Source organism: Talpa europaea, assembly GCF_964194135.1.
Source record: "Talpa europaea genome assembly, chromosome: 14".
Classification (NCBI taxonomy): Eukaryota; Metazoa; Chordata; class Mammalia; order Eulipotyphla; family Talpidae; genus Talpa; species Talpa europaea.
In genome coordinates, this window is record NC_140082.1 from 60,978,913 (window position 1) to 61,006,114 (window position 27,202).

Consider the following 27,202-nt stretch of genomic DNA (forward strand, 5'->3'; position numbering starts at 1 on the left):
TCATAGTCAGGAACATGTACCTGAACACCTGTATAACTGCAGGGCCCAAAACAGGGATTGAAATTTTGAGTTCCACAGTAAGATACAATTCACGTGAAGCTCAGAATCATGTTTCAGACCATCGAAATTACTGAAGTTAAAATACAAATAGCTGAAGACATGATGTAAAAGATTAAGTACTTGGTTCTGTTAACATATTTACCAATTAAAGTCACAAAATATTCCTCATTATTATTCATGCAGGTAACTGAGAAAAAAAGATAGTGCAGAAATTAACTTTAAATAAAAAGTTATGCCTTCCCTTCCTCCCACACCCCTATACTCTACAAAATGTTTTTCCCTGGGACTAGGCCTTAAAAAGGCCACTACGTATTAGTGTGACATGCATTACTGTCTGCAATTAAAAAAGCTAATTCTGTGGTGATTGTAATTACATTATAAAAATGTCCACATGCATAAATCTAAAAAAGGTTGAAAACCTACAGTAAATCTACAATATATTGTTTTACATTTGACCACTGGTTTGTGTTATGTAGGAGTCAAAGATTTGGTAAAGCATTGTAACAATTTAGGAAGGCATCTAAATCTTTAAATTCTGGACGAATTTTATGTTTTAATCTACAAAATTGCATGAAGGCTAACTCGAGAGACTTCCTATCATTCTAAAATTCCTCAAGGTGGACAAATCATTTTTAGGACACTTTCTTATAAGTATCACCCTTTGAAAGCACATACAATTCCATTTGTTTCACATTTTATGATCTTAACCTACATAGGGCTGATCTCAATTACTTATGGAATATCAAATATGATAGGAAGACAAACCTGAGAGAAACATTTACAATACAATAGCAAAACTTGCTAGATTCTTTCATCAGCACTCTGAAAAAATTTCTTAAGCCTTTCTCCTCTTTATTTTAGCAATGGATAGTGGAAAATGTGTCATTTTATCTCGACATGAAAATATTTCAATGCACGGTGATCTTGCCTGATGGGTTTAATATTTTCTGCATAACTGCTACAGGAACTCTTATACTACTCTCTTCCATCTTGTTGTAAAGGTCAGAAAAAAGCAGCAAACTGGGAGGGAAATAGCTTAACGCCAGAGTAATAATGTCTGAAGGCTTTCGAAGTATGTTGGTTTTTCCCTCCTTCCAACTGTTTGTCTCCATTTTCTTCTTACAGCTCACAAAATGTAGGGGTTTGTTGTTGTTAACAGTTGTTTGTAGGTTTTTTTTTTTTTTTCCTTTCTTTCTCCAGATAAAAGTCCTATCTCTCCTTAGTTTGTTTCTCTATGCAGTATTTGACTTGCTCAGTTCCTGCCTGATTGCTGGGTAGGAAAAGGAAAAAGTAGATATAATTACAAGGTTAAAAAAATGAACAATTCATTCTTAAGATAACTTGTTAATTGGATTTTTTTTGATGGCTGTATTTAAACGCACAATAAGAAAAAGGTAAGTTGATGTTACATCTTTCCTTGCATATATCTGTTTTCTTACTACAAAGAGAACACTCACTTCAATATATGTGTATTTATTTATTCTCCCCCTTTTATATACAAAATGAAAACACTGATTCTGTGGGCTCAAACACAAGAGGGCAGAGGAATAAGAAGAATGAGCAAAGGGAACCGGAGAAAGACTTGCTCTTTCTCTGCCTACCAACCCGCAGCTGGAACTCAGGGCGCTTGTTTATCCCTATCGTTACAAATAATTTTCATTATATCAAGGGGAGAAGGCTTCCCTGACATCCCAAGACAAGCAAAGGGGAGGATACTCTAGAAAACGGTTTTATGCCTTCAAGTGATAGGATTATTTATTTACACAAAGACTTATCTTAAACATTACTCTAGGGCAGTAGCAAATTTGTTAAGGCACTCACCATCAATAAGTTCTTCTTTTAGCTTTGTTAATTCTTTTCTCATTTCATCTAAAATGTCCTAAAATATTAGAGAAAAAACATCAGGAACACAGAAGAAAATCATTGCTAAAAAGATTCTTGCTCATGTAAAATTTAAGAATATATGAAATACATGTGATTTTTGTTTTGAAAATCACAATTTAAGTTTTAGAAGACGAACCTTAGTAAAGATTGTTTTAACAGTCTTTCCCTTATCAATTTTTGCTTATGCTAGCCTTGTAAAATATGAAACAGAATGCTTTCTAAAACTGAAATAATTCCCTTGTCATCCAGTAAAAGGTATGAGTCGGTTTCTAGAAAAGATAACAGCTCGTTTTTAATCTGGTTTTCTGGTAGCAGTCTGAGAGATGATACATAAAGAAGTGTCAAATAAGAAACAAGTGAACTGAATAATCAGCTCTTGGCAAATCTGTCACCTTGGTTTGAAATATGGGAATTCCTTAGAAATCACCATAACTGCCAAACTATGTTTCAAAGAACTTAGGATTCCCCTAGGATTCCACTGAGAAATAAGTTGTCCGACGAGGTAGAAAAGCAGGCAGGTGAGCTCTTGCTTGACCTGCATTGTCCAGTGTGCAGGTACTAGTCACCTGTAGCTACCAGCCTCAAATAAGAGGCAATGTAAGTATAAAACATACCTTACATTTCAAAGATTTAGTATGAAGAAAATAATGTGCAGGAACTCAATATTTTTTAAATATTAATTACACACTGAAATAGGACCTTTGGGTGTTTTAAATTAAATAAAATATATTAAAATGAATTTCACCTGTTTCTCTGTAGTTATTTAATGTGACTACAAGAAATTTTAAGTGTACACGTGGTCCATGTTTCTACTCAACAGTGATGCTCTGGACTCTCCTCCTTCATTAACACCATCTTTATACACTATTGTGCAAAAATCATTATTTTTAAGTCCAACCTGAAATAACGGACACCATCCCCTAATTAAAAACTGATCAAGAAGTGCATAATATGAACGTTCCAAGATGACATAATTTCAATGAGAGAGAAGTAGCTATGCTTTGAAAGAATTAGTTTTGAATTACATGATTTCAATACTATACATCTCAGCTAAAATTAAATTGCTGCGTGTTAAAGGTTCCTCTTTTTTGTTTTTCATGTTTTTTAAAATAAGGTTGAAAACTGTCAGTGTAACCATTTTACCAATGAGAAAACTAAGACAAAGAAGTTATTACATGGACTAGCAGATATCTAAAGTCAGTCTAAAAATCAATGTATTCCTCTCTTCTACTCCATTACTTCAGATAGTCAAGAACTTACCATCTTTTTCAAGAAAAGAAGCCATATTTAACATACAGGAAAATAAAGGCTTGATCATTATTAATGAACACATACTTTCTTTTCAAATTACAATTTAACTTTTCACATGGCTTTGCATATAAAAACTAGGTTGTCTGAAATTATTAGTACTTCTCTACTTATTAAATTTATATTTTCAATTCATATTACTGTAACATTATTATTTTCTGTATCCGCCCCATTCAAACATTTGATAGTATTTTTAAAAATAAGTGACAAAGCAGAAAAGGAAGAGCTTAGGTGAATGATGTGGGATCTGGTGCACACTCAACTATCAGCTGTGGGAATCAGTCAATTCAGTATTCAGAACCTCAGATATGCAGAATTTGAGTATAAGTACTGCATGATAGGACTGCTATGAGTTGGAAGGCAGTGTCATGCTAATATAATACAATAATGCATATAATGTAATGTATATAATGTAATGCACTATTGACCAGATAGTCAATTTCTGGCTTCAATAGTGATAAATGTAAGCCTTATTTTCAAAAGCCATTCTGGAGGACAAAGACATCTGTACTCGGCCCATCTCTACTCAGGACTGTGAAGCTAGTAAAGTCATTTTACTGAGACGCACTGCTTACCTTTTAGAGTCCTTCTAACACTACCAATTTTAAAAAAAAATTTTTCATCTCTTCTAGGAATAAAATATTCTAAGGTTCCATAATAGCATCATCTATTACTCCTTCCACTCTTTTGCCCCTTAGTACATATATATTAAATATAATGCATATATCTCCAAAACTATGGGTACTATTTTTTGTTATTATCTTTCTATATAAAGTTGAAATAACTGTTCATATCGTTTGGTTGCCTGTTTCACCTGGTAGGGGCAAGTGTTCACAATTCGCTGTTAAATATTCTCAACTATGGGTCCTTAATGGCTACCAAGTCTTCCCCTACATTGTGCATTTATACACGTCTATGCTCTTTTCTTCGCGTAAGTTTTTAGAAGTGAAAATTCTGGTTTCACAGGCAAGACATTTATTTTTAAGCTATAGATTTGTTTGCCCAAACCATTGCTTCTTAGAAAGAACATGCAAGAGTAGAAGCCCTTTTTTATTTTTGATAATTATACATCATGTCCTTACATTTAAAATTTGTATCATTAAACCACTGCCCCCACCCTCTACCACAGCTAGAACTTGATGTGAACTAACTGAATTAAAAGAGGAGGATTTGGAAAAAATACAGGGCTAATGCCATTTTTAAATTTGGATTTAAGCATTGTAACTTTATATTCATTTCAAGTACATTCATGATCTGTCAAATAGATCTATGAGGCATTTTTTAACAAGTACAAATGAAGGAAAACTGTCATTGAGAACTACCTGCTTCAACCTGTCGTAGTCTAGGGCCTCAGTCTGGACTCCATTGGCACTGGGCTGTGATGAGGGTGCAGATTTTGGTCTGTACAAATTAAATGTCCAGGACAGGTGAGTAAGTAACATATGCAATAAGTTAAATAACTGCAATCTTACTAACCCAACACCAGATTTAAATACATTTCTTAAATAAAACATTGTGTTAAAAAGTTAAATGTCAAAGTTGTAGGACTGATTAAAACATAAAACAGAATACTTTTTGTTTTTCCCAGTATTTCCTCAGTTATTTGTAAAGAAATTAGGCAAAGGTGATAAGATGACGAAGGCTTCTTCAGTTAAAAGTAGAAGGCAACATTCTTTAGGCAGATAACCAGGCACGAAGAGTGTTGATCAGGACAGGGAAGAAAGCTGCAAGATCCGAGGCCCACGTAACACAATCTCACTTTCTCCTTCTTTTGAAATTGTATGTTATCTACTAAATACCTGCCAAAGATTTGAGGATTTTACTCTAATATGAATCAATTTACAAAATCTAGGCCTTGGTTTGTGGGAAGAAAAACATTTTAGTAAACATGATTTCTCTGTAAGTGTTATTCCATTTCAGGCATCAAAATAAATAAGAATGTTTGAAAAATGATTATTAGGTTAAAAGTATATTCATGACCAACTGGCTATGTGGCTATTCCCCATAAAGTTTTTAAGGAGATATAATTTGAATAATGTGTGCTTCCTGCTGCTTCCATGAACTTTTAAAAATTCATATTGCTAATTATTATGGTACCTTCAAAAGCTAACCTATTCTATTAAATAATTTACACAAAGAATTAAGTTTTAGGGATTAGGTATATTTTAAGCCAAACTTTCACTATCAGACAAATCAGTCATGGCCCCCTATCCAATGTTAGCAATAAGAGAAGTGGAAAACCTGGAGTTTTAAACTGGTGGTAGGAACTCCTTTATTTTCCAGTTTAGTATGTTAAGTGGCCACTCTTCAAGGGCCATAAATCAATGCAAATTAAAACCATTAGTCAAGTCATACATTTTCAGTTTTGCAGAGCACCAATGCTAGAAATCTAAACCAAAACTCAAGAAGTATAATAATTTTTCAGTTACAATATCACAATTCTTTTAAGGCATGTTATACTTTAAACTCAAAGGCCTTGTTTGGGGGGTATAATACTGAGCTAACTTGCTTTAATATCAAGACATATGACTGCTTAAAAAGTTGTTATGAAGCAAGTTAACCAACTCTGATTTATTAGTTACCTGATGCTATCTTTTATGAGCAAGAAAAGGTTCATACAATATGCACTGCACAAGGCCCTATGGGGGCTCAGGAGATTTATATAACATATTTCTTTATCTCTTGTGAGGATATACCTTTTAACTTTGTTGAAATTACTTAATAATGAATATCCCTCAAATTTATGTGATTACTAAAGTCTGCTCTTAACTGGTCAGTATGCTATGAATAATATCCATATTTATTAAATAATGCAAAAAATATTATTGTTATATAATAAACAATTGTGGAAACATGCAAATTATAAACAATTGTATTCATGCTAACATGCAATCCATCACCACCACCACCACCACCATGATAATTAACTAAAGGGGGGAACTTTTCATACTGAAGGAAAGAAGTAATCACCACTGTTTTAAAAAAAGGTTTATCAACATTATCCCAGGTAGACCTATGTACAAAGGCAACAAAATAACTGAAAAGATTTACAACAGAGAATCATGTTGCTAAATGCTATTTTTCTATGTATTAATCGGTTTTCTAAATATCTTTTGGTCAGAAGAATTAAACCAATGAAAAAAGGGCAGGAAAAGCTATTTCACTATTACAATACAAATATTTTATGTACGTTTGACTGACTGACAAAATTAACTGTCATTAAATATCTTAATCATCAACAGCATGAAACTATTTTAGTTAATAATGATTTGGTCAAATAGAGTCTGACTACAGAAGTCCTTGCTCACTGCCATAACACAACTCCTCCATATATTGTTTAATTCATGTTCCCAGTAGATGTGATACGCACTTTAAAAAAATGAACAGAAGAACACTGATATATCAGTTATGGGTTTTCACCATAGTGGATAACAGAACATGAGGGTTTTCAGAGGTTATTACTTTATAATGAGTGTTACCTCCAGATACCTGCCTATTAAATAATTGTACCACAATATTTAAGTCCCTATCCTGCCAAATTAATTTTAAAAATACCTTTAAAAGCATTCAGGGATTTCAAAAAGCTGTCAGGTTTTTTTTAATTAAGAAAGAAATATGTGGCTCATATCTTAAGTCTTCTTAATTAAGAAGATTATGACTCATCCTAGAAAACAATCTGCTCAGGATGTTACCTGTTAGGTAACATAACATCTACTTACAAGATATCTAGAAAACAGATTTTCCTCAAAGAATAAATTATTCACGATCGTGGTTCTAATGTTGTAGCATATTCTAGCACAAATAATGCAAGATCTTCTATTCTACTTTTTAAAGGTGTTGTCTCATACTTACAGTCATAAAAAGAACAGTGTTTAAAATAAAATATATAAAATTTACAAACAGCCTAGTTATACTACACATGGCCTCAGGTCCCATTCTAGTATTTCTGATATGTTTATCATTTATATTTATCTTAAACTCACTATAAAGTGAGGGCAGGGAAATAGATATTACATTTTTTTTAATTAAAATCACCAGGTTTTTAAAAAGGCATTGTAAATAAAACTAAATACGAAAAATTCAATCTTCCTAAATATCTCCATTGTGGTGATTACCAATCCATGTAGAAAAAGCTCAGCCCTATCCTGAACATGTTATTTAAAAGTCTCAAATCACAAAATCACAGCAGGATGATACCTGTGTAATGAATCATAGGACCTGTTGTCAAAAACAATCTGATTTTTCCTTGGAGAATCCCGTCTATGAAGGGGAAAAACCATTTAAAGGGGTATACAATAGAACTTTTAAAAATAATACTCATTATGTTACTATTTTATAGGTGTTCAGTCACAGCAAATAAAACAACTAAAGGAGTTGATTAATTTTAAAATCATCATTTTTTCCCCCAATAAAGATGAAGATGTTGAGAGACTAATTCCAGTTAGGTGAAGATATTGTTTACATGATAATTATAAGGAATAAAAAAATACCATCTCAGCAAAGATTCACAAATATCAAAACACAATGAAAGACATTTCTATTAGAGTGAATCCAAAGCTAGAGACTCAAATAAAAAAACACACTAAAAGTCACTGTTGCTTAAACTATACAATATTAACTCTTCTTAGAAAACATGTAAAGAATTTTTTTTCATCTTGAATTCAAGATCTGTAAGCTCTTTATAGAAACCATATGAAGAATTCATAAGCTTTTCCAATGTTATGGTCTATTTTAAAGCATTTTTAACTACAACATTCTTGCTTATACTTTACTGACATCTTGAATACAGTATAATGCAAAATCTCATTTACATTATATTAATCCATCTTACCATGAACATAATTTTGACATGAATATTTAGAAGGAAAATAGGTATTTCCTCTACCCACACAAAAACAAGGCATATTTAAATAAAAACATAAATGGCCAAGACAATTATTTTCAGAAGGAACATGAAAGATGATTTAAAAAGAAAACCAATACATTTCTTAAGCTTTTAAACTTTTTTTTAATATTATATGGTTTAAAATTGCTTACAGCAAAACATTAAGACATACGTATCACTGGATCAAGCCTATCAAAAGGTGTATGAGTGGTCAGGAAATAATCAGGCATTTCAGAATCTCTATTTTGGAAAAAAGAGGAAAGCCATCTAACCCAGTCAAAATAATGTTACAATGCACTAGCAGAAACTACGAATCAATTTTTGATTAATTCTTATGAAAATATTTTTTAGCTAATGGCCTTTAGAAGATGTATCAAGCATTTTTAAGAAACTGAAAAAAAAAATCCAAGTTTTTCCTTCACCACATGAACTTGAACAATTGAAGTACATAACTGCATTTGGAGAATACCTCTTCTACATTCCTTCTACTATATGACTTTTGCCATGAATTTACTAGCGTTAGGCTAGGCCACTACAGAATTCCTACCCATGAGATAGGGATGAAGAGAAGTGGCCAAGAGGAGAAAGAACCATTCCCTGTCACACTTTACATCTTCAAAGGACAAATGTTATATCACAGTTCTGTTCTTTGATATGTACTTGAAAATCTGACTTCATAATGTGCTATTGAAGAAAATTTGTAACAACTGTGATGCATTCGAAGGCCACCTCGATTAGGCACTTGAGAAACATACATGTGCAATTTTCTACTCTATTAAAAAAAGAACATGCCCACCAAAAGCAATTCCTGTATTTTCTTCTAAAATCAAATATTTCACCTTTCATCACTTAGAAACTAAAAGCTTCTGTAAATTCAAAAGGCCTGGTTTCTTTGTGGAGCTTAAGTAATTGTGCCATCACCAAATATTTCTTACCAGCAGGAAAAAACACACAAAAACCAAAGCCAACTTTTGGTTTAGGTTAACAAAGAACAGATCTTTGACAATATGAGGTCTATCTCTTATTTTTCTTTAAGTTCCTATAATTAGATCCACTTTTTATGACGCAAAAATAAGGCAAGCAGCTTAGTAAGAAAAGGTAAAAAACCTTTTAGTCTCCAAATACGTATTTTTTCCTGAGAAAAATAAGACAGATAAATTGTCTCATAAACCAAGAAAAAGTTTCATCTATGTTCAAGTTACAATACAGTATGTCCAGCTAAGGGATGCTGAATTTGCTTGACCATGCCCACATGACAACCTGTAGAAATATGAAGTAATGAGTGATTACTGGTCACTGTAGTTTCTAACTGGATAATAATTAGAAGTTTCAGCTGAGTGAGAAATAAATATTTCTATTTGATGCAAATTCAAAGTTGCTATTCAGTTTAAAACATAAAAGTTTTGCACAATAATTAAATTTACAAAAAAGGAAGGATGTCACTGACACTAATGGGGAAATATGGATACAAATTACATAATATCATTGTTTAATGTTAGGTTTCTTGGGATTATGTACAAGAATGTACTGGTTCTAAGGAAAAATGCTAACGGAAACAGGATGAAGCAGCACATATTTCCAATGACTCAGGGGGCAAAAGTATGGATGTGTAGGTAAGCATTCAAGCAAATGTGGCAAAACATTAGTAATGGGTGAATCTAGGAGATGGTTATATGGGTGGTGTTCACTGTTCTGTTCTTTTGACATTTCAGTAGTTTCTAAATTTTCAAAATAAAAAAAATTGGGCAGAATACAAACTACCTTAAAATTTCAGGCAATCTGGCTAATTTTAAGAAGCATTGGGTAGAATTTAGATAAATCACTAGTGAAAATACAATGAGGTTCAGTACACATTAAAAGCTGTCCAACAGTATAAGTGTTCCTTTGTATAATCTCAAATCTGTTATTTGATTTTTTTTTTCTGCATTAAAAACACAGAAGTCAATTTCTTTTTAGATATAAATGGAATACAAAAATTAGGGGAAAAATGATACCTGGAGATAACAGGTGACTTGCTGCCATTCATTGTATTTGTTCTTTCCCAGGGTTTTCGTGTTGGTTCTTTAAAAATAAATAACATAGTTATTAATATATCCTATATATTCCCAAAGTTATAAAACAAATAATGAAATACTATTTTACATGTTTGTGTAGTAAATAAATTTTTTAAACTTTCAATTCTGATTTTTAATTAAATCTATAAGCTTCAACTGTGTACAATTTCACACCTCAAAATGATAATAAGTATGACAAGTTTCCTTAGGGAAAACTGATATTGTTAAATCTAAAATAACTATAATTCTCTATGTCAGATATAAGATGCTTCTCTAATAAAGGTAAAGTTTCTCTAATAAAGGTAGGGTTAAGAATAATAGAAAAATTTTAGAGTGGAATGCTATAAATTATTTTATTTTTTAAATTATTTTAAATTAATAAGAGTAGCTAAAATGTATTAGAATGGGATAATATTAACAATACTATTTAAAAAAATTTTAGTACCAATGGTAAAACAAAAAGTATAACATGCAATGTGTTCATATAATTCAATACTTAATGTAAATTCAAACAGACCACCCTAGGGGAAAAAAATGAAACAACTCAATATAAATTTCAGAATCATACAAATTCTACTGTACTTTTTTGATTCTCAAACAACAAATTCTTGGGAGTTAGCAGACAATTCCAGTTAAATATATTAAATTCGTTTACTCTAAGCTCTTACTAGATAACGACTCACTAGTCAGCAGTTCATTGTGATCTGTACTATTTCCTAATTTGGGTTGATTCAATGATGCCATCAGAGGCCCGGGATGAATGGGGATGATTGGGAGTGTCATTGTGCCATGGAAGTAAGCATCAGAATCGAGTACCTATAAGTAGGAGCTATAATTTCACTGCAGTTTTAACTAGAAAAGTTTGTGGAATTCCAGCATTGCCCCTTAACTGGCTTCTGCACATTCTTACTTAGGTAGCTTGTCTGTCCTCTCTTCAAACTACATAAGCAAAACTAAACTCAAACTCTCTCACCAAATGCTGCTTTTGTTCTTGGATTTCTGCTGTGTTCGGTCATCCAGTTGTGAGACCATAAAGTCAACACTGATCTTGCTTCACTCAACAAATCATCAGTTCTCCCTTTACAACTCCTTCGCTTGTATTCTAACAGCTAACACATTCATTCCATTCACAAACACCACAGAGTTGGCTAGGGGACATCAAATAATCAGATAGGGGATCCAGGAGAGATAGAATCAGAAATGCGCCCAAGAGTTATCAGCTAGAGTAGGTGAAAAGAAGTCTTAAAGGACACTGGACAGGCAGGGGAATGGAACTCAAAATCCCTATCACCAAAGCAGCATTTGAGAGATGAGGGGAAAATTCCAATACAGTAAGATGTAGTTAGTGCTACCGTTGACACTTAGCTGAGGTCCTTCTTCAATAAGCCAAATTAGGGCTGATCTTAAAAGGGTTCCTCTGATTTTGAAAAAGAGCAGTTCAATTTAGCTCTGCAGGTAGTGAGGACATTTGGTCTCTAAGGGGCTCCTGGTGGGACGGGAGAAGGGACAGACTGGGTTCATTGGATCTTTGGAAATACAATGGATCCTCATTAGCACCAGCTTCCCTATCTCAGTCTTCCCTGATTCATACATCAAAATGCTCACATTTTAATGTCCTCAGTTTTAGTTCATTATCAACTCAATCCTTGGAGGATAAAGTCTAAACTCTTGATCTTTTCATAAAAGGGCTTTATTTTTGTTCTAATGTACTTTTTCAAACCCTCCAAAACTCCTCAAAAAGAATTTTCCATTCTAGGCAGCCAAGTCTACTGAATATTTCCTACTCTCTTCTTGTTCATCTTCAGCTCTAGATCTTTGCTCATGCTATACTTACTTCCCCAGATAGCTAGACTACAAGTTTCTTGTGCTCAGAGAGCCTTTATCCTTCACTTTTTTTTTTTTTTTTCATCTGCCAGGTATCTGACACAACGTCAATCAAGAAAACAAAAAACCTAATCCAAACTTGAATGAAATGAGTGGGGAAAAAAGAAGCCCTCCGGCCCAAATTAATCCTTGATTTTATATAAAGCAAACACAAAATTACATTCAATATTCATGCATTTGTTGTCTACATTTTAAATAAGGGGCTATAAGATAAAGAGTTCTTTACTTGGGGTCTATAGAAAATCTCTAGAGAATTCAAGAATATTTTGAAATTATGAACAAATCAGTATAAAAATATGATTTTCCCCTCACTGAGGAAGATCACAGTCCTTTTCAAATTCTAAAAGGTTATGTGATCCTAAACTATAATTGAATTCTAAATTATCTATGGCTTTAATGACTGTATATATAACTAATTCTGGTTTATAGAAGACAGAGCTAAAAAAAGTGGGTCATAAATTACAGAATTTCTAATGAAGATAATGTAAACTGATTGAGCCCTACTCAGAGGAAAAAAAACAAAGGAGAGAAGGGAAAAAAAGTTTACTAAGTCACAGTATTAATTATAAAAAAGCAATTAGTCTACTGAATAGTCATCATTCAACAACGAGAATGAGACTTTTTTATTTTTTTGCAGATAGGTAACAATCACAAAAACAGATGTTTTCTAAAAAATGGAATTCTAGAAGCAGCTGGCAGTCTCCAAACCAAAATATGTAGGAATTAATACTGACACATTTCTCTACAATGGTTTCCTATGTATTAGTCTAGATGTTAATCCAGAAAAATCATCAAACTGATTTGTCACTTCATTCCATATTGGATAAGGAAGACTAATAGGTTAGTTCTTGATTTTTCTAATCAAAAATCAAATATGAAGCAATCTCATATACTCATTATGAATATAGTACCTCATTAAATAGCTATAGTGAAATATACTGTTAATTTTATCAGTAATATATTCTATGCCCAAGTGTTCTTGATGTCAGAAATTTCATTGAATTCAAGAAAATTTTCAAAATATTTAAGGAGGTTTTTTAAACCTTAAAATCAGAAAACTTGTATTTCCTTGCTTATCAATATAACCCAAATGAGCAGATCTAGAAAAATGGTAACTTCTCAATTTGAGAATGGTTTATGTGTTCACTTAACCTTACCTTTAAGAATCAATTATTTGAAAATACTTCCCTATCATCTAATAATGCATTTTACCTTGTTTTAGTGAATAACCTCATATCATTAACAATTACACACATAGAATGTGTAAAATCATGATTTTCAAAGACTGCATATATAACAGTCATTAGATAAACACTTGGGGTCTCAATGGATCTCCCAATATCTGGAAGAAATTAACATCTGCTTCTAGGATCGTAAAAGGAAGGCAGAAGCGGGAAGTTAGTGCTTTCTAGTGAAAACAAAGAACTCTGGCATTTTAGCCACCAAGCACCACTTGGTACCCATCCAAACATGGGGGATTTTTAATTGGGAGTACAAATATTTAGAGAAAGTTCACAAAGCTTAAAAATAACTCTTGAACTTACCAGGCGTATTTGTTGAAGAGGCCTTCGAAGTTATAGGCTCTGAATCTTCCTAAATTACAGAGAAAAAAATATTAAATCAGATCTGTTAGAAACTTGTGATAATATAGTCAGTGTTTTATAGCTCCACATCCAACCATTTCCCACTTTTTTCCTTTGTTGACTTTTTTCTTCTTCCTTCTATTCTAGTTTAGACTTCTTTACCTTCCTACCACTCCTCCCCATCTTCGTTCCCTATAACTCCTTTTCTCAGGTGTTCTGGGAAATGCAATAGTCAATGTTATTGAGATTGACTTAAGAATTAGGTTTGAGAAATGGCATCAAAGAAGGCCAAATATATCAGGAAAAAGAGATAAATTCTTTTTTTAAGCATCTGCCCAGCTGAACTGAGGGGGGTGGAACATGAAGGTTGTACTCTTAAGGGGCATGGCGAGTAATGCGAGTAATAAGAGCCTCTGGGAGAAACATCAACTACTGATTCGGTCACCCAACTCCTTCATTTTAAATGCCAAGACACTCTGACCCTAGAGATTTAAAGCAACAACAACAACAAAATACAACCTAGTAAAAGATCATTTAGTGGTAGGCTTAGGCACAGAATTGAATTCTGTAGATGTGAACTTCAGTGCTTTTCTCACAACTTCACACATTTAACCCATTTTAATAAGAATACCATTAAAAACTTATAAACTCAAACAAGCCATATTTTAAATATCTAAAGAGTTTAAAATAAGTTACTGTAAATGCAAATGAACTGAGTTCAAACTAATCTTTAAATAATTTCTTAACTACAATGTCTTAAATTTTACATTTTCAAGTGCAGTAAACTATCTTTATTAACTTACATTTTTGTCCTCTTTTTGTTCTGTTTCTATTGCTGATCCCTTTTCAGCAATCCTTCTCCTAGAAAGAAGGTAAACCAATTAAAAAAAAAAATCATTAAGGTCTTAGTATGAAAGCTGTTTCTCCAAAAGGGAAGAACTTCATTTAGCTAAGTAATATATAGAATAAAATTAACAAAATCCTCTCAGTTCTGGACATGTCTATGTAACTTCTCACTCACCTCCTGGCCAGCAGCGCACTCATTTCTTCCATTAAACCACTACCCCCTAAAGGAAGGGGTCCATTTCCACGACCTGTATCTGTTTTAGAAGAGGCCGAATTCACACCAATGGTATTCCCTCCACTTGGGAAAGAGGCATCCTCCATCTTAATGAGAATATACATATACAATAAACTCCTATGTTAGACAATCCTATACTTATTAATAGATTACATTTAAAACAGAAGGATACATCAGCATTACTTTCAATAACCACCTAAATATTACTTTAAAATCTTCTTAAAAGCCAATGAAGTGAATAGCACTGATTTTATATCAATGGAAATTTTAACAAATTTAACATCACCAATAATGGGATAAAAAAGTATCACATACCTCCGTGTGTAATACACTAAGAATATATTACTTTGGAGATTTAAAAAAAAAAAACTCATAATCCACATTTAATCTTGAGAAAACAACAGATAAACCAAACTGAAGAAAATTCTAAAAATAACTGTTTTGTAGTCTTTAAAAATGTCACTTACCATGAAAGAAAAATTGAAGATTTGTTGCAGATTAAAGTAAATGAAAGAAACACTGCAACTAAATGTAATGGGTTATCTTGGACTAGAACAAAATTGTTACATTATTAGACAACTGATGAAATTTTAATAGATCTGTAAATTATAATATTCTATCAGTGTCAAATGCCCTGATTTTGAGAAGTATGTTGTGGTCAAAGTACACACTGAAGTATTTAGCATGTCTGACTCAATTCAGACAAAAACAATGTGTGTGTGTGTTTCTGTAGAAGGAACCATAAAAAGCTACAGGCTACTAACAGATATGGCAAAGTGTTCAGTGGTGGCTGGGTGATGGGTTTACAGAAAATCTTTGTATTTTTTTTAACTTATATATTATTAACTAATTATTTCAATTTTTTGGTCAACGAATTAGTAACAGCATTCATAAAATTAGAATACAATGAATTCAACATTTTATACAATTTGAGAAAGAACAAGTCATACATTAAAACAATAATTTGGAAATGTATTTACCCGTGACACTTTCCTAAGTTTTGCTCCAGCAATTGCAGCTGCAAGTCCAGTTAAAGGGCGATTGTCTTCTGATATGGATCCCACAAAAAATCCAGATGCAGGGAGGGGAGGAGCAGGAGGTGGTGGAGGAGGAGGGGGTACTTGATTAGGAAGTGGGGGTGGAGGAGGTGGAGGGGGAGGCCCTGAGGATGGGAGTGGAGGGGGAGGAGGCGGCCCTGGGGGAGGGGGGAGTGCTGCAGGAACCTGGGGAGGACCTGGTGGGAGTGGAGGAGGGGGTGGAGGTGCAGGTGGTCCCAAGACAATGCCTGAGAGGAAGAACATTAAGTAAGACCATCAATGATAAGAGTTAAGTGATATTATTTTAGGTGGAAAGATATGTCAAATGCCATGCTAAATTACACTGACTGAAACATATAATACATATTAATGAGTTTGATTTATAATGTCTAAGGTATAGATCAGTATTAAAAAAGATATTAAATTTAAAGCCAAAGTATGTAACAACTTACTTTAACATTAGAGATTTATTTATTGAACTGTAAAGACCATCTAACTAGATTTTTTTTGGATAATGGGGATTTGCTAAATAAATAAAATAAATGCTTATAAAATTAGGGAGACAGGTAGCATCTGCGAAAAACAGCAGACTAATGCAGATGATGGTTGTTAGGACTATTTTAAATAACAGATTGAAAATAATCTGTTAACACTTAAATATAAACACAATAAATTCTCTACTAGTGAAAACACATCTTTGCTTGTTTACAGATAACCAAAGTGGCTGGACTGAGAACAAGGAGGAGGGGTGGGCCCCAGGCTCTAGTATCTTAAAAGTATTCCACATTTCAATCCAATGTGCAGTGAGAACTGAGAAACCTTACCCTGTTGGGCTGGAGTCTCGGCCGGCTGAGAGGCTGCCTGCAAGCCTGGCTCAGAAGCAGAGGAGTCTCCCAGCACTGAGTTTAGAGGAGTCTCCACAGAGGCAGGGGCAGCTGCAGAGGGAGAAGGGAGAACACTAGGCTTGGATGAGGGAGTTGAGGCAATAGGGGTGCCTGGAGGAGGAGAAGCTTGAGATCCACAGTGTGAGAGTGGTGCGAGGGAAGGCAGTGGAGGCGGCGGCAGCGCTGCGGGCCCTGAGGTAGGCGGCGGAGACACTGGATACGTTACCGAGTCAAGCAGCCCATTGGATGCTGTTGGTGATGGAGGCATTTGGGGCACAGGAGAAGAAACACAAACAGGGAGAACAGGTCTCGGACCAGTAGCTTTGCCTGGTGGGCTGCTAATCATTACTGGAGGAGATGGAGGGAGGGGCGAAAAATTGGAAGTAGACCAGGCACAGGGCTTCGTAGCTGGAGGTTGAGAAGAGGGTGTGTTCACAGGAGAAGAAGGTCGAGAGTTTTTGTTCAGAGGACGAGGAACTGTAGCATAATGGGGAAGAACAGGGTGGAAGGCTGAACCTAAAGATGTTGCAAAACGTGTCGCTGAGTGTCGAAGTGGTGGTGTGGGGGGTGTGGAAGTAGGTGGCAAAGCGGTCACTACAGCATAATCAGGAGTGGCCTCTGACACTGGAGCTGAGATGACTTTAGCATATGATGGAGGAGGTGCTGAAGGAGGCTGGCAACTGGCATATTCAGGAAGTGGAGCATTATACAGGGAGCTGTCTGAAGATGGAGCTGGACAGAAGGTGGAAAGCGGCAGCAAAAGACAGGATAAAAAGGAGAGAGAAAAAGGGAGCTAGTAAAGCCACAAAACCAGCATTCAGACAAAATGTATAAATGTAGACTAAAGTCAGCACAGAGAATTAGGCACAAGTGTAAATAACTGATTTTATCAGAGAATGTTTTAACTTATAAATCACATTTTGAGATCTAGAAGGATAAAATAAGTTTTCTTTTTATCATAAATAAATTAACTTATCCTTTACAAGAAAAATGTAGTAGTAGCCTTAATTTTCATCATTCAGTACACTACAAAGACATTAAAATAGGACCACAAACAGAAGAATAAGTTCAGTAAATAAAAAAACCAACAAATAGCAGAACTGGAAAATGTTTATTAGAAAGGGCTAGTCCCCTACTTGGTGCCAGTTTGTGGAAAACTTTTGTTTTGTTAGCTATTATCCCAGAAAATAAACAGCTAAACACAAATGAATTGACTTAAACAAGAAACCAATTAAGTGGTATTTAATCAATACACATGGAGACTTTTGATCAGGCCATATGGAAAAATACGTCTTAAATCCTATAATCAATGTTCAATTTTAACTAATGCCAAAAATACCTTAAACTTTGGGTCATATTATAACCTTTATGTTTTTCAATAAATGGTAGCAGATTTATTTTTCACTGTACTAGAAAACATATTTAAATAAGTCTTAGGGTACTTTTCACCTACACCTTTAATTCCTCCTTCAGAAACTTTAGAATATAATCAAGCAAATTTCCTGTGAAAGGGTACGATAATACTACAGTATTCAAAACAATTTAAGTCATCTCAAAAGGGAAATATATTCCAAGTTTATCCAATATAAAAATTTTCCCATAAAGCCACACTTACACTTTATAGTCAATTTATAGCAATAGAATTAGAATGCAAGAGCAAAAATTTCCAAGAGCTTTCTTAAGTCTCCAAGCAATAAAAGCAATACAGAGAGAAATAAAAAGAAAATTTTAAAGTAGCAACTGCATATTTTTCATAATTTCAAATCATATTGCTTAATACCAGGCATCTCAGATGTGAAATATTCTAATATATTACTACATAGAAAACATCATCCATCATCCAAACTCAGATATAAAGAACACAGGAGAACTTGTAAACTTCTTACCAGCATTTGCTATTCTTCGCTCTCGCTCCCATTCCAGCTGTTCCCTTTCTAGCTGTTCCTGTCGCTCTCTTTCTTGCCTTTCCCGGTCAAGTCTCTCCAGTCTCTCCCGGTCTTGCCTCTCTCGCTCCAGGCGTTCCTGACGCTCCCTTTCTTGTCTCTCTCTCTCCAGCTGCTCTTGTTCCAGTCGCTCCCTCTCAAGTCTTTCCCTTTCTAACCTCTCTCTCTCCAGTCTCTCCCTTTCCATTCTTTCTCTCTCCAGCTCCTTTTGTCGTTGTTGCTCTTGTAGTTGCCTGAAATTTTGGGGAAAAATTACAAATATGCATCTATGGCTACTCACCATTCAAAAACTTATTCTTTTCATAATGAACATATGTGAGTATTTATATATATATATATATGTAGTTATTACAAATAATGGTAACACATGTCCCATACATGCTCATTTCACCTTCCTAGTCATTGTCAGAACCATTTGGAGATAAGAAAACCAATGCACCATTGAAATGTGCCAAACCCCCTAAGACAGTACACCCATACATCATCACATGTATCTGATTAGGAGTCAGTCCATTAAAAGGAACAGTCATATCTGAACAGCAGCCTTCTTTCTACTGTTAGATTGGTGTGATTAGTTACTGCTTCTTCAATAAAAAGCCCACCAGTCTGAGCATTGAATACATCTTTTCCTTGAGAATCTTCTGCATTTTCGCAAACACTCCAGCATATTTCATGCAGACTGCCAGCTGCTTATCTTCAGGTGTTTTCCAAATTACCCCTCCCTCTTCAGGACACTTTTCTGGGACACGGAGAATGTGTTAAAGTCTTTTCATTGATTCTATACTTAAGACAATTCCTCCTTCCACACTCACATATTCAAGGTCACCAGATCTTACGGTCTGACCTAGATAAGAAAATTGTGATAAATCCTTTTTTTAACAAAAATTACTTTTAAGCAACAGAGATGGAGCTGGAAGGGATTATGCTCAGTAAATAAGTCAGAGGGAAAACGAAAAATATTGGATGGTTTCACTTACAGGAATTCAATCCCTGGCCAGGGAGGTGACCCTCATGGCACAGCAGAACTCTCCTGTCTTGTCTGCTGCTCCCCTCAGCAGTGTATTTCAATAGATCCACCTGTTCTGCTCCCCACTCTGTCTCTGGCAAATCCTCTCACCACCTCCCCCTCCTCGCACCTGTGGCCTTTACTCCAGTTCTTATATGCATAAACAAATAAAAATAAATCTTTAAAAAAATTAAAAACTAAATAAAAATACTTTCAAGTTTTTAATAATAGCAAATGTAGTGGGACAAGCCAGAAAGAACCAGTTATACTGGTATATTTATCAAAGAAGTATTTGTAAACCTTTCTCATCATTAACCACATGTCATTTGTTTCTACGTTAACTGACTCAAACACTTTAACATTTTTAGAACTAAAGAATTCTGCTTTATCAGTGTTTGGCCCAAGTTTCCTTCACTGCAGCACAGAGACTTACATCTTTGAGTGTTACATGGCTGCTGTATGTGACTCTAAACCATATAGTTTGTTTTTTAAGTCCCATATAGATATGTAACAGCAAGAAAATGTCTCTAAAGTGCCCCACTGAACCTAAAAGACAGTCTTGCTATCTCCCTTAAAAAAAAAAAAAAAAAGTTATCCTCATTTTACATTCCATATCGTTGTGCAAAAGATTAAATAAGGTAATGCTTTAAAAATTACCTGGAGCATAACTCTCAATAAAAGTGAGCTACAGTAATACTTGGAAATTTCAAAATAGGCCTTTCCCTGGCATGGCTAATAAACTGGCTGGGTCCCAATTCTAAGCAGAGCTAAATGACAGAAGGTGTACACATTCCTTTATTCTTCTCCCAGCAACACCAATAAACCAAAAAGATCTTTCCAAATATCTCCTCCTCTTCATGTTTCTTAAAGTGACTTTATAAAAGAAGAGGAAATGCCCACTTGACCAGTAAATCAATCCCATGTCTCTCACAAAAAAGCTCCTCTCTGGCTATGACACCATACTTAACAATAACTGCAAGGGAAGGACAGAAGACACCTGTGGTAGTCCTTAATATGAGTACTAGTTAAGATACTGAAAACTAAACAATAAAATCAGATTTTTAAGCTCTCCTGTTGACATCATTATGCTATTTAATAAATGACTAGCTGCTGAAGTTTCTGAGAGATACAATATCACTTCAGGGATGAGGGCAAGAAACGAGGTATATTCAGAATATGTTTCTAGTAAGCAGTTAGAGAAATTCAGGACTTTCAATCTAGTAAGCAGACTGAGGTGGGGGTTACATTAAATACAAAGCACACAATGTTTGTTCAAAATGTGTGGTATTTTAAACTAATACTCAAACCAATCTATTGGGTCCAAATGGCAAAAGATACACGCGTATTATTTTAATTGAGTGTACCTGAATATATAAGCCAAGGGAAAGTTTTCAACTTTGGAGTATAGTAACTGTACCAAGAAATCTGTGATGAAAATATCCACATTATTAGGTCTCTTTACATTTCTGTGACTCTTCTCTCTTTCATTTTACTTTCATCAAAATAACACAAGACATTGTTTTTTAAAGCTTACAACAAAAACCAGAAGTTCATGCCTTAACCCTCCCACCCTGCTTCCCAGAGACAATTACTGCCAACTTCTTCGGTTTTTTAACTTTAGATACTCTCTACTGACATTCTGATATGATGCCTCTTGAATCTCCCTCACCACACAAAACTTTTTCTAATATAGTCATGAGAGGATGCTGATTTCTGGTTATATAGATATTCAGTTTCTGTTATTAACTGGACTATACAGAATGCTCATAGTTGAACCATATGGTATTCTAAGATCACATCTCATTTCTTATTCAAATTCTTAGTTTTTTTAAACTTCCAAGTGAATGGCTGCTTCTCAAAGTAATACAGTGTTTTTAACACAAGAAGTAAGCTTAGCCACAGGGAGAAGGCCAAGCAGGAGTGAAATCAATCTGAAATAACTATGGAATAATGGCATTTACAATGAGGGTATCCTAATTTAAGAAGATTATTCCACATGTCATAATAGTCTATGGTCTTCAGTCTATAAAACAGAAAGCATATCAGCTGATGTAAGAGAGTACAATGCCAGAGAGATATCCAAGTTCATTGCTATTACCACTGAAATAGACGAGACAGTTGTAGGAAATGCTGCTGGTATATATTTTCTTGACTAGAAGGTAAGAAAGGAAAGGGTTAAAAGTCCCTACTTAATTTTTAGCTAGTTTATGGAAAAGATGTATATCTAAACATATTTGCCAAAATAACATATCAAGTAGAAAATCTCTGACTTACAAATCCTTAATGGCAAGAGTTACTCCTACCTAAACCGGATGCTACCGACATTTTCTGACTTTTATGTTTTAAACTATAAAGCAGGACACTGTGTAGCTTTTTAGGGGAACAGTTCCAAATTTTATTCCAAATTTATAAACTCTACTTTTCATAGAAATATCACTGCCAACTCACATTCCAGAAATGCAAGTGATTCCTCTTCCCAGAGTTTTGTCTACAACTGTTTTCTTTACTCGTTAATAGAACTGTCTGAAGACTTTTTCACAGCCCAAATTCTGAATGAAAGAAAAATCTCAGCAGACTAATTTTTCTGTTAAGTTAGGACATGCATTTTTCAATAATTTAAATGCTTCTGAGAAACTGTCTTTTCTCAGAAAGAGTTACGGTGACCAATATTATAGTAATGACCAATATTACAGTAACCCAGATCATAAAAAAGTATCAGAAGTAGGTCACTCTATTTTTCTATAGTAAACAAAATATAAATTACAAAATCTTAATGGACACTTCCTCCTCTAATTTCATCTCTCTAATGAATAACATTAGTAAGTAATGAGTGATTTAAATTCTGACATAAGCAGGAGAAGGACTAAGGAAAATGTCCTAAGTTGATAATATTTAGGAACACTTTGATGTTACTGACATTTGTCAGAAACAAAACTACAAAATATGTCTTGATCCTGTAATGTGGGCATTTCACGTCTCTATTAGCAAACAAATGAAAAATGAATAAAACTAAACAAGACAGTTAAGTTGTACTATCTCCAAGCTCCTGAGAGCCAATACTCACAAGAGAAAGCGGTCAACCCTCGGCCCATCCTGCCTCTGAAGGCTCCCAGGAGGGCTATGGATTTTCATGGTTCCCACTCCCACTTCTGTGCTGGGATCACTACTGCTCTTTTATAACTTTCAGGTAGTACTGATGATTTGCAAACTATTTATAGATATTAACTAAATTAAGTTCTATGTTGAGACTAACAACAGACTGACTCATGTTTCTTAGAATGTGTTTTATCATCACAGTGAGCAAGGAAGTCAAATATCAATGAGTCGGAACCGAAAAATAATATTAACAAACAATACACATAAGAACAGAAAACTATACTATCATTATGTTACTTTAGTACAGCATTAATAACATTTAACATCCAAAGTAAATGTTCATTTTATTAACTCAATTTCACTCTCATTTAAAAATCAAAATTAAATTTCCAAAACTAATACATAGCTTAAAAAGTCAAATAGTATTAAAAATTTCTAACAGTAACTCTCTGCCCAACCAGCACTGCTTGTGATTTCACTCCTCCTTCAATACTTGGGAAATTTACCACGTTTCTAAATACAGTAATTTGTTTAGAACTATTGCTTCTTAATAGTTTTTCAGATTTAGATGTTATCTACTGGCTTCCTACTACACAAATGATTAAATTCCTACATATCCTAACCCCCTCCCATCCACCTTTCCTTCTTCATTCTCCCAATAAAATCTTTTTTTTATTTTTAATTTTTTTTCAATAGAGGCAATGTTTTATTTATTTATTTGTTTGTTTGTTTTGTTTATACATGCACTGGGTACAGTCAGAAGCGCGGGAGGGTGAGAGAATTCACCGGAGCGGGGAGCAGAGCAGGCAGAAGGAGCGAAGTACACTGCTGAGGGGAGCAGCGGGCGGCAGGAGAGGTCTGCGGCCATGTGGGACCCTCCTCCGGTGGCCAGGGAGCAGCCGGGGATCGAACTGGCGCTGCAGAGGCCGCGGGCAGCTTCGCAACCCAGCGCTCAACCGCTGCGCCACCGGGGAGGCCTCAATAAAATCTTAATAACCTCTTTGGATACATCAATATTATATTACTCATAGCTGAATAATATAAGCTGATCGTATTAAATTTTCAGAACAATTTCTTTCTCTAGTGTTAAAAATTATCCCCCCCCCCCCCCAGGGTTCTTTATCTATATACTGATCCCTATTTCACCTCAAATTCTCCATCAGAACTGCAAACTTCTACATATGGTGAAATGTATCAGGGATATCTATTCTATTCTTTGCTTATTTTGTCTTTCTTTTCCCTCAGAAACACCATGCCTCAGCAGCTCTAAGATCTCCTGGCTCCAACTGGCTTGTCTGCTCCCTAGGTTATATCTTCATGCTAGTTATATTAGGAATTCCTTTATCTCTTTCTTGAGTTGGAGCTCCTATTTCCTGGATCCTCCCATGGTTCCATCCTTCCTGGTTTACTCCATTTTAATAGATTACATCTATAGTCACTTTCTATGAGGTTGCTCAGAGGGGGAAGTTTTAAATTATAAATTTAGATTGGAAATAATCTCTCAGGATTTTTAAGAACCTCTCCCCTTGCCCAGCTTAAAAAAATCTGCCTTCTATGCTAGTATTTGAATATTTCAAAGTGATATACGCTGGTGGTGGATCTTTTACGTTTTTCCTACTTACTGGGCTGGATGCTTGGTGAGCCTCTTCATTCTTGGTCAGGAGGGTGGCTAACTACAGTCCAAGGTCCCAATTTGGCTACACCCACATCTGGCCACAGCCAGGTCTACAGTGAGCTACAAAGGAAGAGTCAAACAGCTACCATGGAAACCTCATGGCCCACAAAATCTAAAATATTCACTATATTGCCCTTTACAGGAAATATCTGCTGACCTCTGATCTCCATGATCAACTCACTGAGTTCCAAGAAATTTCGGTATGTTATTTCTTTGCAAATTCCATTTCCTCACACTTTTGTTCACATATTGTTTTTTCCTCACATTTTCCCCTAGAACTCACTGTTTGGATGTTAGATGTACTAAGCTGATCATATTTTATACTTTTTGTGCCTGATTTCATCCACGCTTCTCAATGTCCAGTCTCAACACAGCAACCATACCAACACTGTTGAAAGTTAAGCCAGATCACTCCTACCAAAATCATTCAATGGCTCTTCCTTAATCTCAAATAAAAGCTAAATTCTTTACTATTGCCTGCAAGATCTTGCATGATTTGATTCCCCATTACTTTTTAACTCCTCCACTACTTTCCTTTTCTATTCTAGGTCTCTCTGCTCCAGCCTCAATAGCCCCTTTGCTTCTCCTTGTACATATAAACACAATCCTGAAGGCCTTCATATTCCCCTTCCCTCTGAGTGTAATGTATTTACCCAGTTATCCACTTAGTTAACTTCTTTCCTTTCATTTTGATAAGATCAACCCTGATCAACTTATTTAAAACAATCCAGCACTTCCCCTTGCTCCTTTCTACAACATATACTTCCTTTAACTCAGTTTAATTCTTTCCCACTGCACCTACCATTTTCTAGTATATAGAGTCATGTTAATTGCTAGGGTGTGGTTTTGTGCACAAGCCCCCCACACACACACTCTCTGATATATCCTGAGCATTTTAGAACTAACATTATCTGGAATATAACTGGGCTTAACATAACAAGTGAAAATACACAGGGTCCAGCACACCCTGAAAATGATGAAGCACACACGAGACAGGATCTGGGAAAGACCTAACTTGAGATCAGCACGTAGAGAGCATGGAAACAGGCAGTACAACAGTAATTGAGCTGATTAATATGCATATGCACTATTCAAGAACAGCTGTGCCAGCCACCCCTCTCCTCCCGAATGTGACTTCAAGGGATGGAACAGTATTTATCACAGAAGACGGTTCTCTTAAGAACTCAGCAAGCTGCCTCAGATGAGCTAGAGCTTTGGGTGCAACTGAAATTAGCTCAATATTTGTGGGGCCCTAAGGCACTGTCTGTATCCCACTCAGTACCTTTAAGGAGAGAACCTTTCAGTCTACTTGTTCTGTGTACTTCCACAGACCTCCCAGGCAGTCCTCTCAGCCAGGGAAATGAGGCTCCGTGACACAAGAACATACACAAGCCAATTCCTGATACACATGAACCATAAAGATTACCAGATATTTGAAAAAGACAAATAAAACAACTCTACAGGAAGGAGAGAATTCAAGAAAGAGAAACAAAACAGACAAGAAATAATCACTAACTCAGAACAATTTTTATAGAAAAGGAGTAATTTGAAAATAATTTAAAAGGGAATAATTCATGATAAAAGAAAAAAATGCGGGAGATTAAAACCAAATTTTCATTTCATTTTTCACAGAAAAATATTTTTTCTTTAAATTTATTTATTTCTATATATTTTACACCATTGTTCATTTTTCTACAATGTTTGCTTTCTCCTCTCAGGTGTGATCCCCCTAAAATTCCACCACCAGTTCTCCTGTGCACCACCGCCACAGTCCCTTGTGCTCTTCCCTCCCCTGTTCTGATCCCTCTCCCTCCTCCTCCCCAGCAGAATGTCTCTGATTTATAGTTGCCTGCCAATATTTTTTGTTATTATTTTTTCTCACTACTTCTTTTCTTTCTTTTTTTAAAATTTTTTTATTTATACTTTTTTTTACATTATTGTTCATTTTTTTTTAATAGAGGCATGTTTTTCTTTATTTGTTTGCTTGTTTGTTTGTTTGTTTTTTGTTTATACATGCACTGGGCACAGTCAGAAGCGCGGGAGGGCGAGAGAATTCACCAGAGCCAGAGCGGGGAGCAGAGCAGGCAGAAGGACCCAAGTACACTGCTGAGGGGAGCAGCGGGCGACAGGAGAGGTCTGCGCGCCATGCGGGACCCTCCTCCGGTGGCCGGGGATCAGCCGAGGACAGCCTCCCAACCCAGCGCTCTACCGCTGCGCCACCGGGGAGGCCCTATTGTTCAATTTTAAACAATGTTTACTTCCCCCTCAGGTATAGTCACCATAGAATTTCCTTCACCAATGCACCTGTGCACCATCACCACTGTCCTGTGTGCTCCTCCCTCCCTCTCCCTGATCCCTCTCCTTCTTCCTCCCCTGCAGGATGTCTCTGGTTTATAATTGTTTTTGTTTTGTTTTGTTGTGTTGTGTTGTGTATTGTTATTATTTTTTCCCCTGATGTCTCACTTGTAAAACCAAACTTTCAATAGAAGATCTGCTACTATACTATGCAGATAGGTGGCCATGAGCTACATGTACCAATAATTTGACTAGCCTGAACAAAAATGTGCTGTAAGCCTAAAATACACACTAAATTTTGAAGATTCAGTATGAAAAAAATGCAAAATATCTTAACAAATTTATACTTATTTCATGCTGAAATAAGATTTTTGATATAGTGGGTTAAAATAAAATCTATCATTAAAATTAATTTCATCTGTTTCTTTTTTCACTTTTGTTAATATGGCTACTAGAAGAAATTTAATTTCATAACTGGCTTTTATTTCTCATGGGTAGTGCTGATCTAAATATCTGGGTAAAAATAT

At 35.0% G+C, this 27,202-nt stretch overlaps 1 protein-coding gene across 1 annotated transcript in view; it reads right to left on the bottom strand.

Annotated features, from left to right (window-relative positions):
• Positions 1-1,090: 1,090 nt before the first annotated feature.
• Positions 1,091-27,202, bottom strand: part of ENAH (ENAH actin regulator) — a gene marked incomplete at its 5' end in the record, with an annotated part of 119,224 nt that continues 93,112 nt past the window's right edge. The window contains 11 exons of the mRNA XM_084253045.1: positions 1,091-1,330; positions 1,882-1,939; positions 4,575-4,653; positions 7,450-7,512; positions 10,132-10,198; positions 13,620-13,668; positions 14,462-14,519; positions 14,680-14,825; positions 15,720-16,024; positions 16,601-17,392; positions 18,547-18,836. Of these exons, the coding sequence (XP_084109171.1) occupies positions 1,293-1,330; positions 1,882-1,939; positions 4,575-4,653; positions 7,450-7,512; positions 10,132-10,198; positions 13,620-13,668; positions 14,462-14,519; positions 14,680-14,825; positions 15,720-16,024; positions 16,601-17,392; positions 18,547-18,836 (1,945 nt within the window). The 3' untranslated portion in view covers positions 1,091-1,292. The remainder of the gene's footprint in view (positions 1,331-1,881; positions 1,940-4,574; positions 4,654-7,449; positions 7,513-10,131; positions 10,199-13,619; positions 13,669-14,461; positions 14,520-14,679; positions 14,826-15,719; positions 16,025-16,600; positions 17,393-18,546; positions 18,837-27,202) is intronic.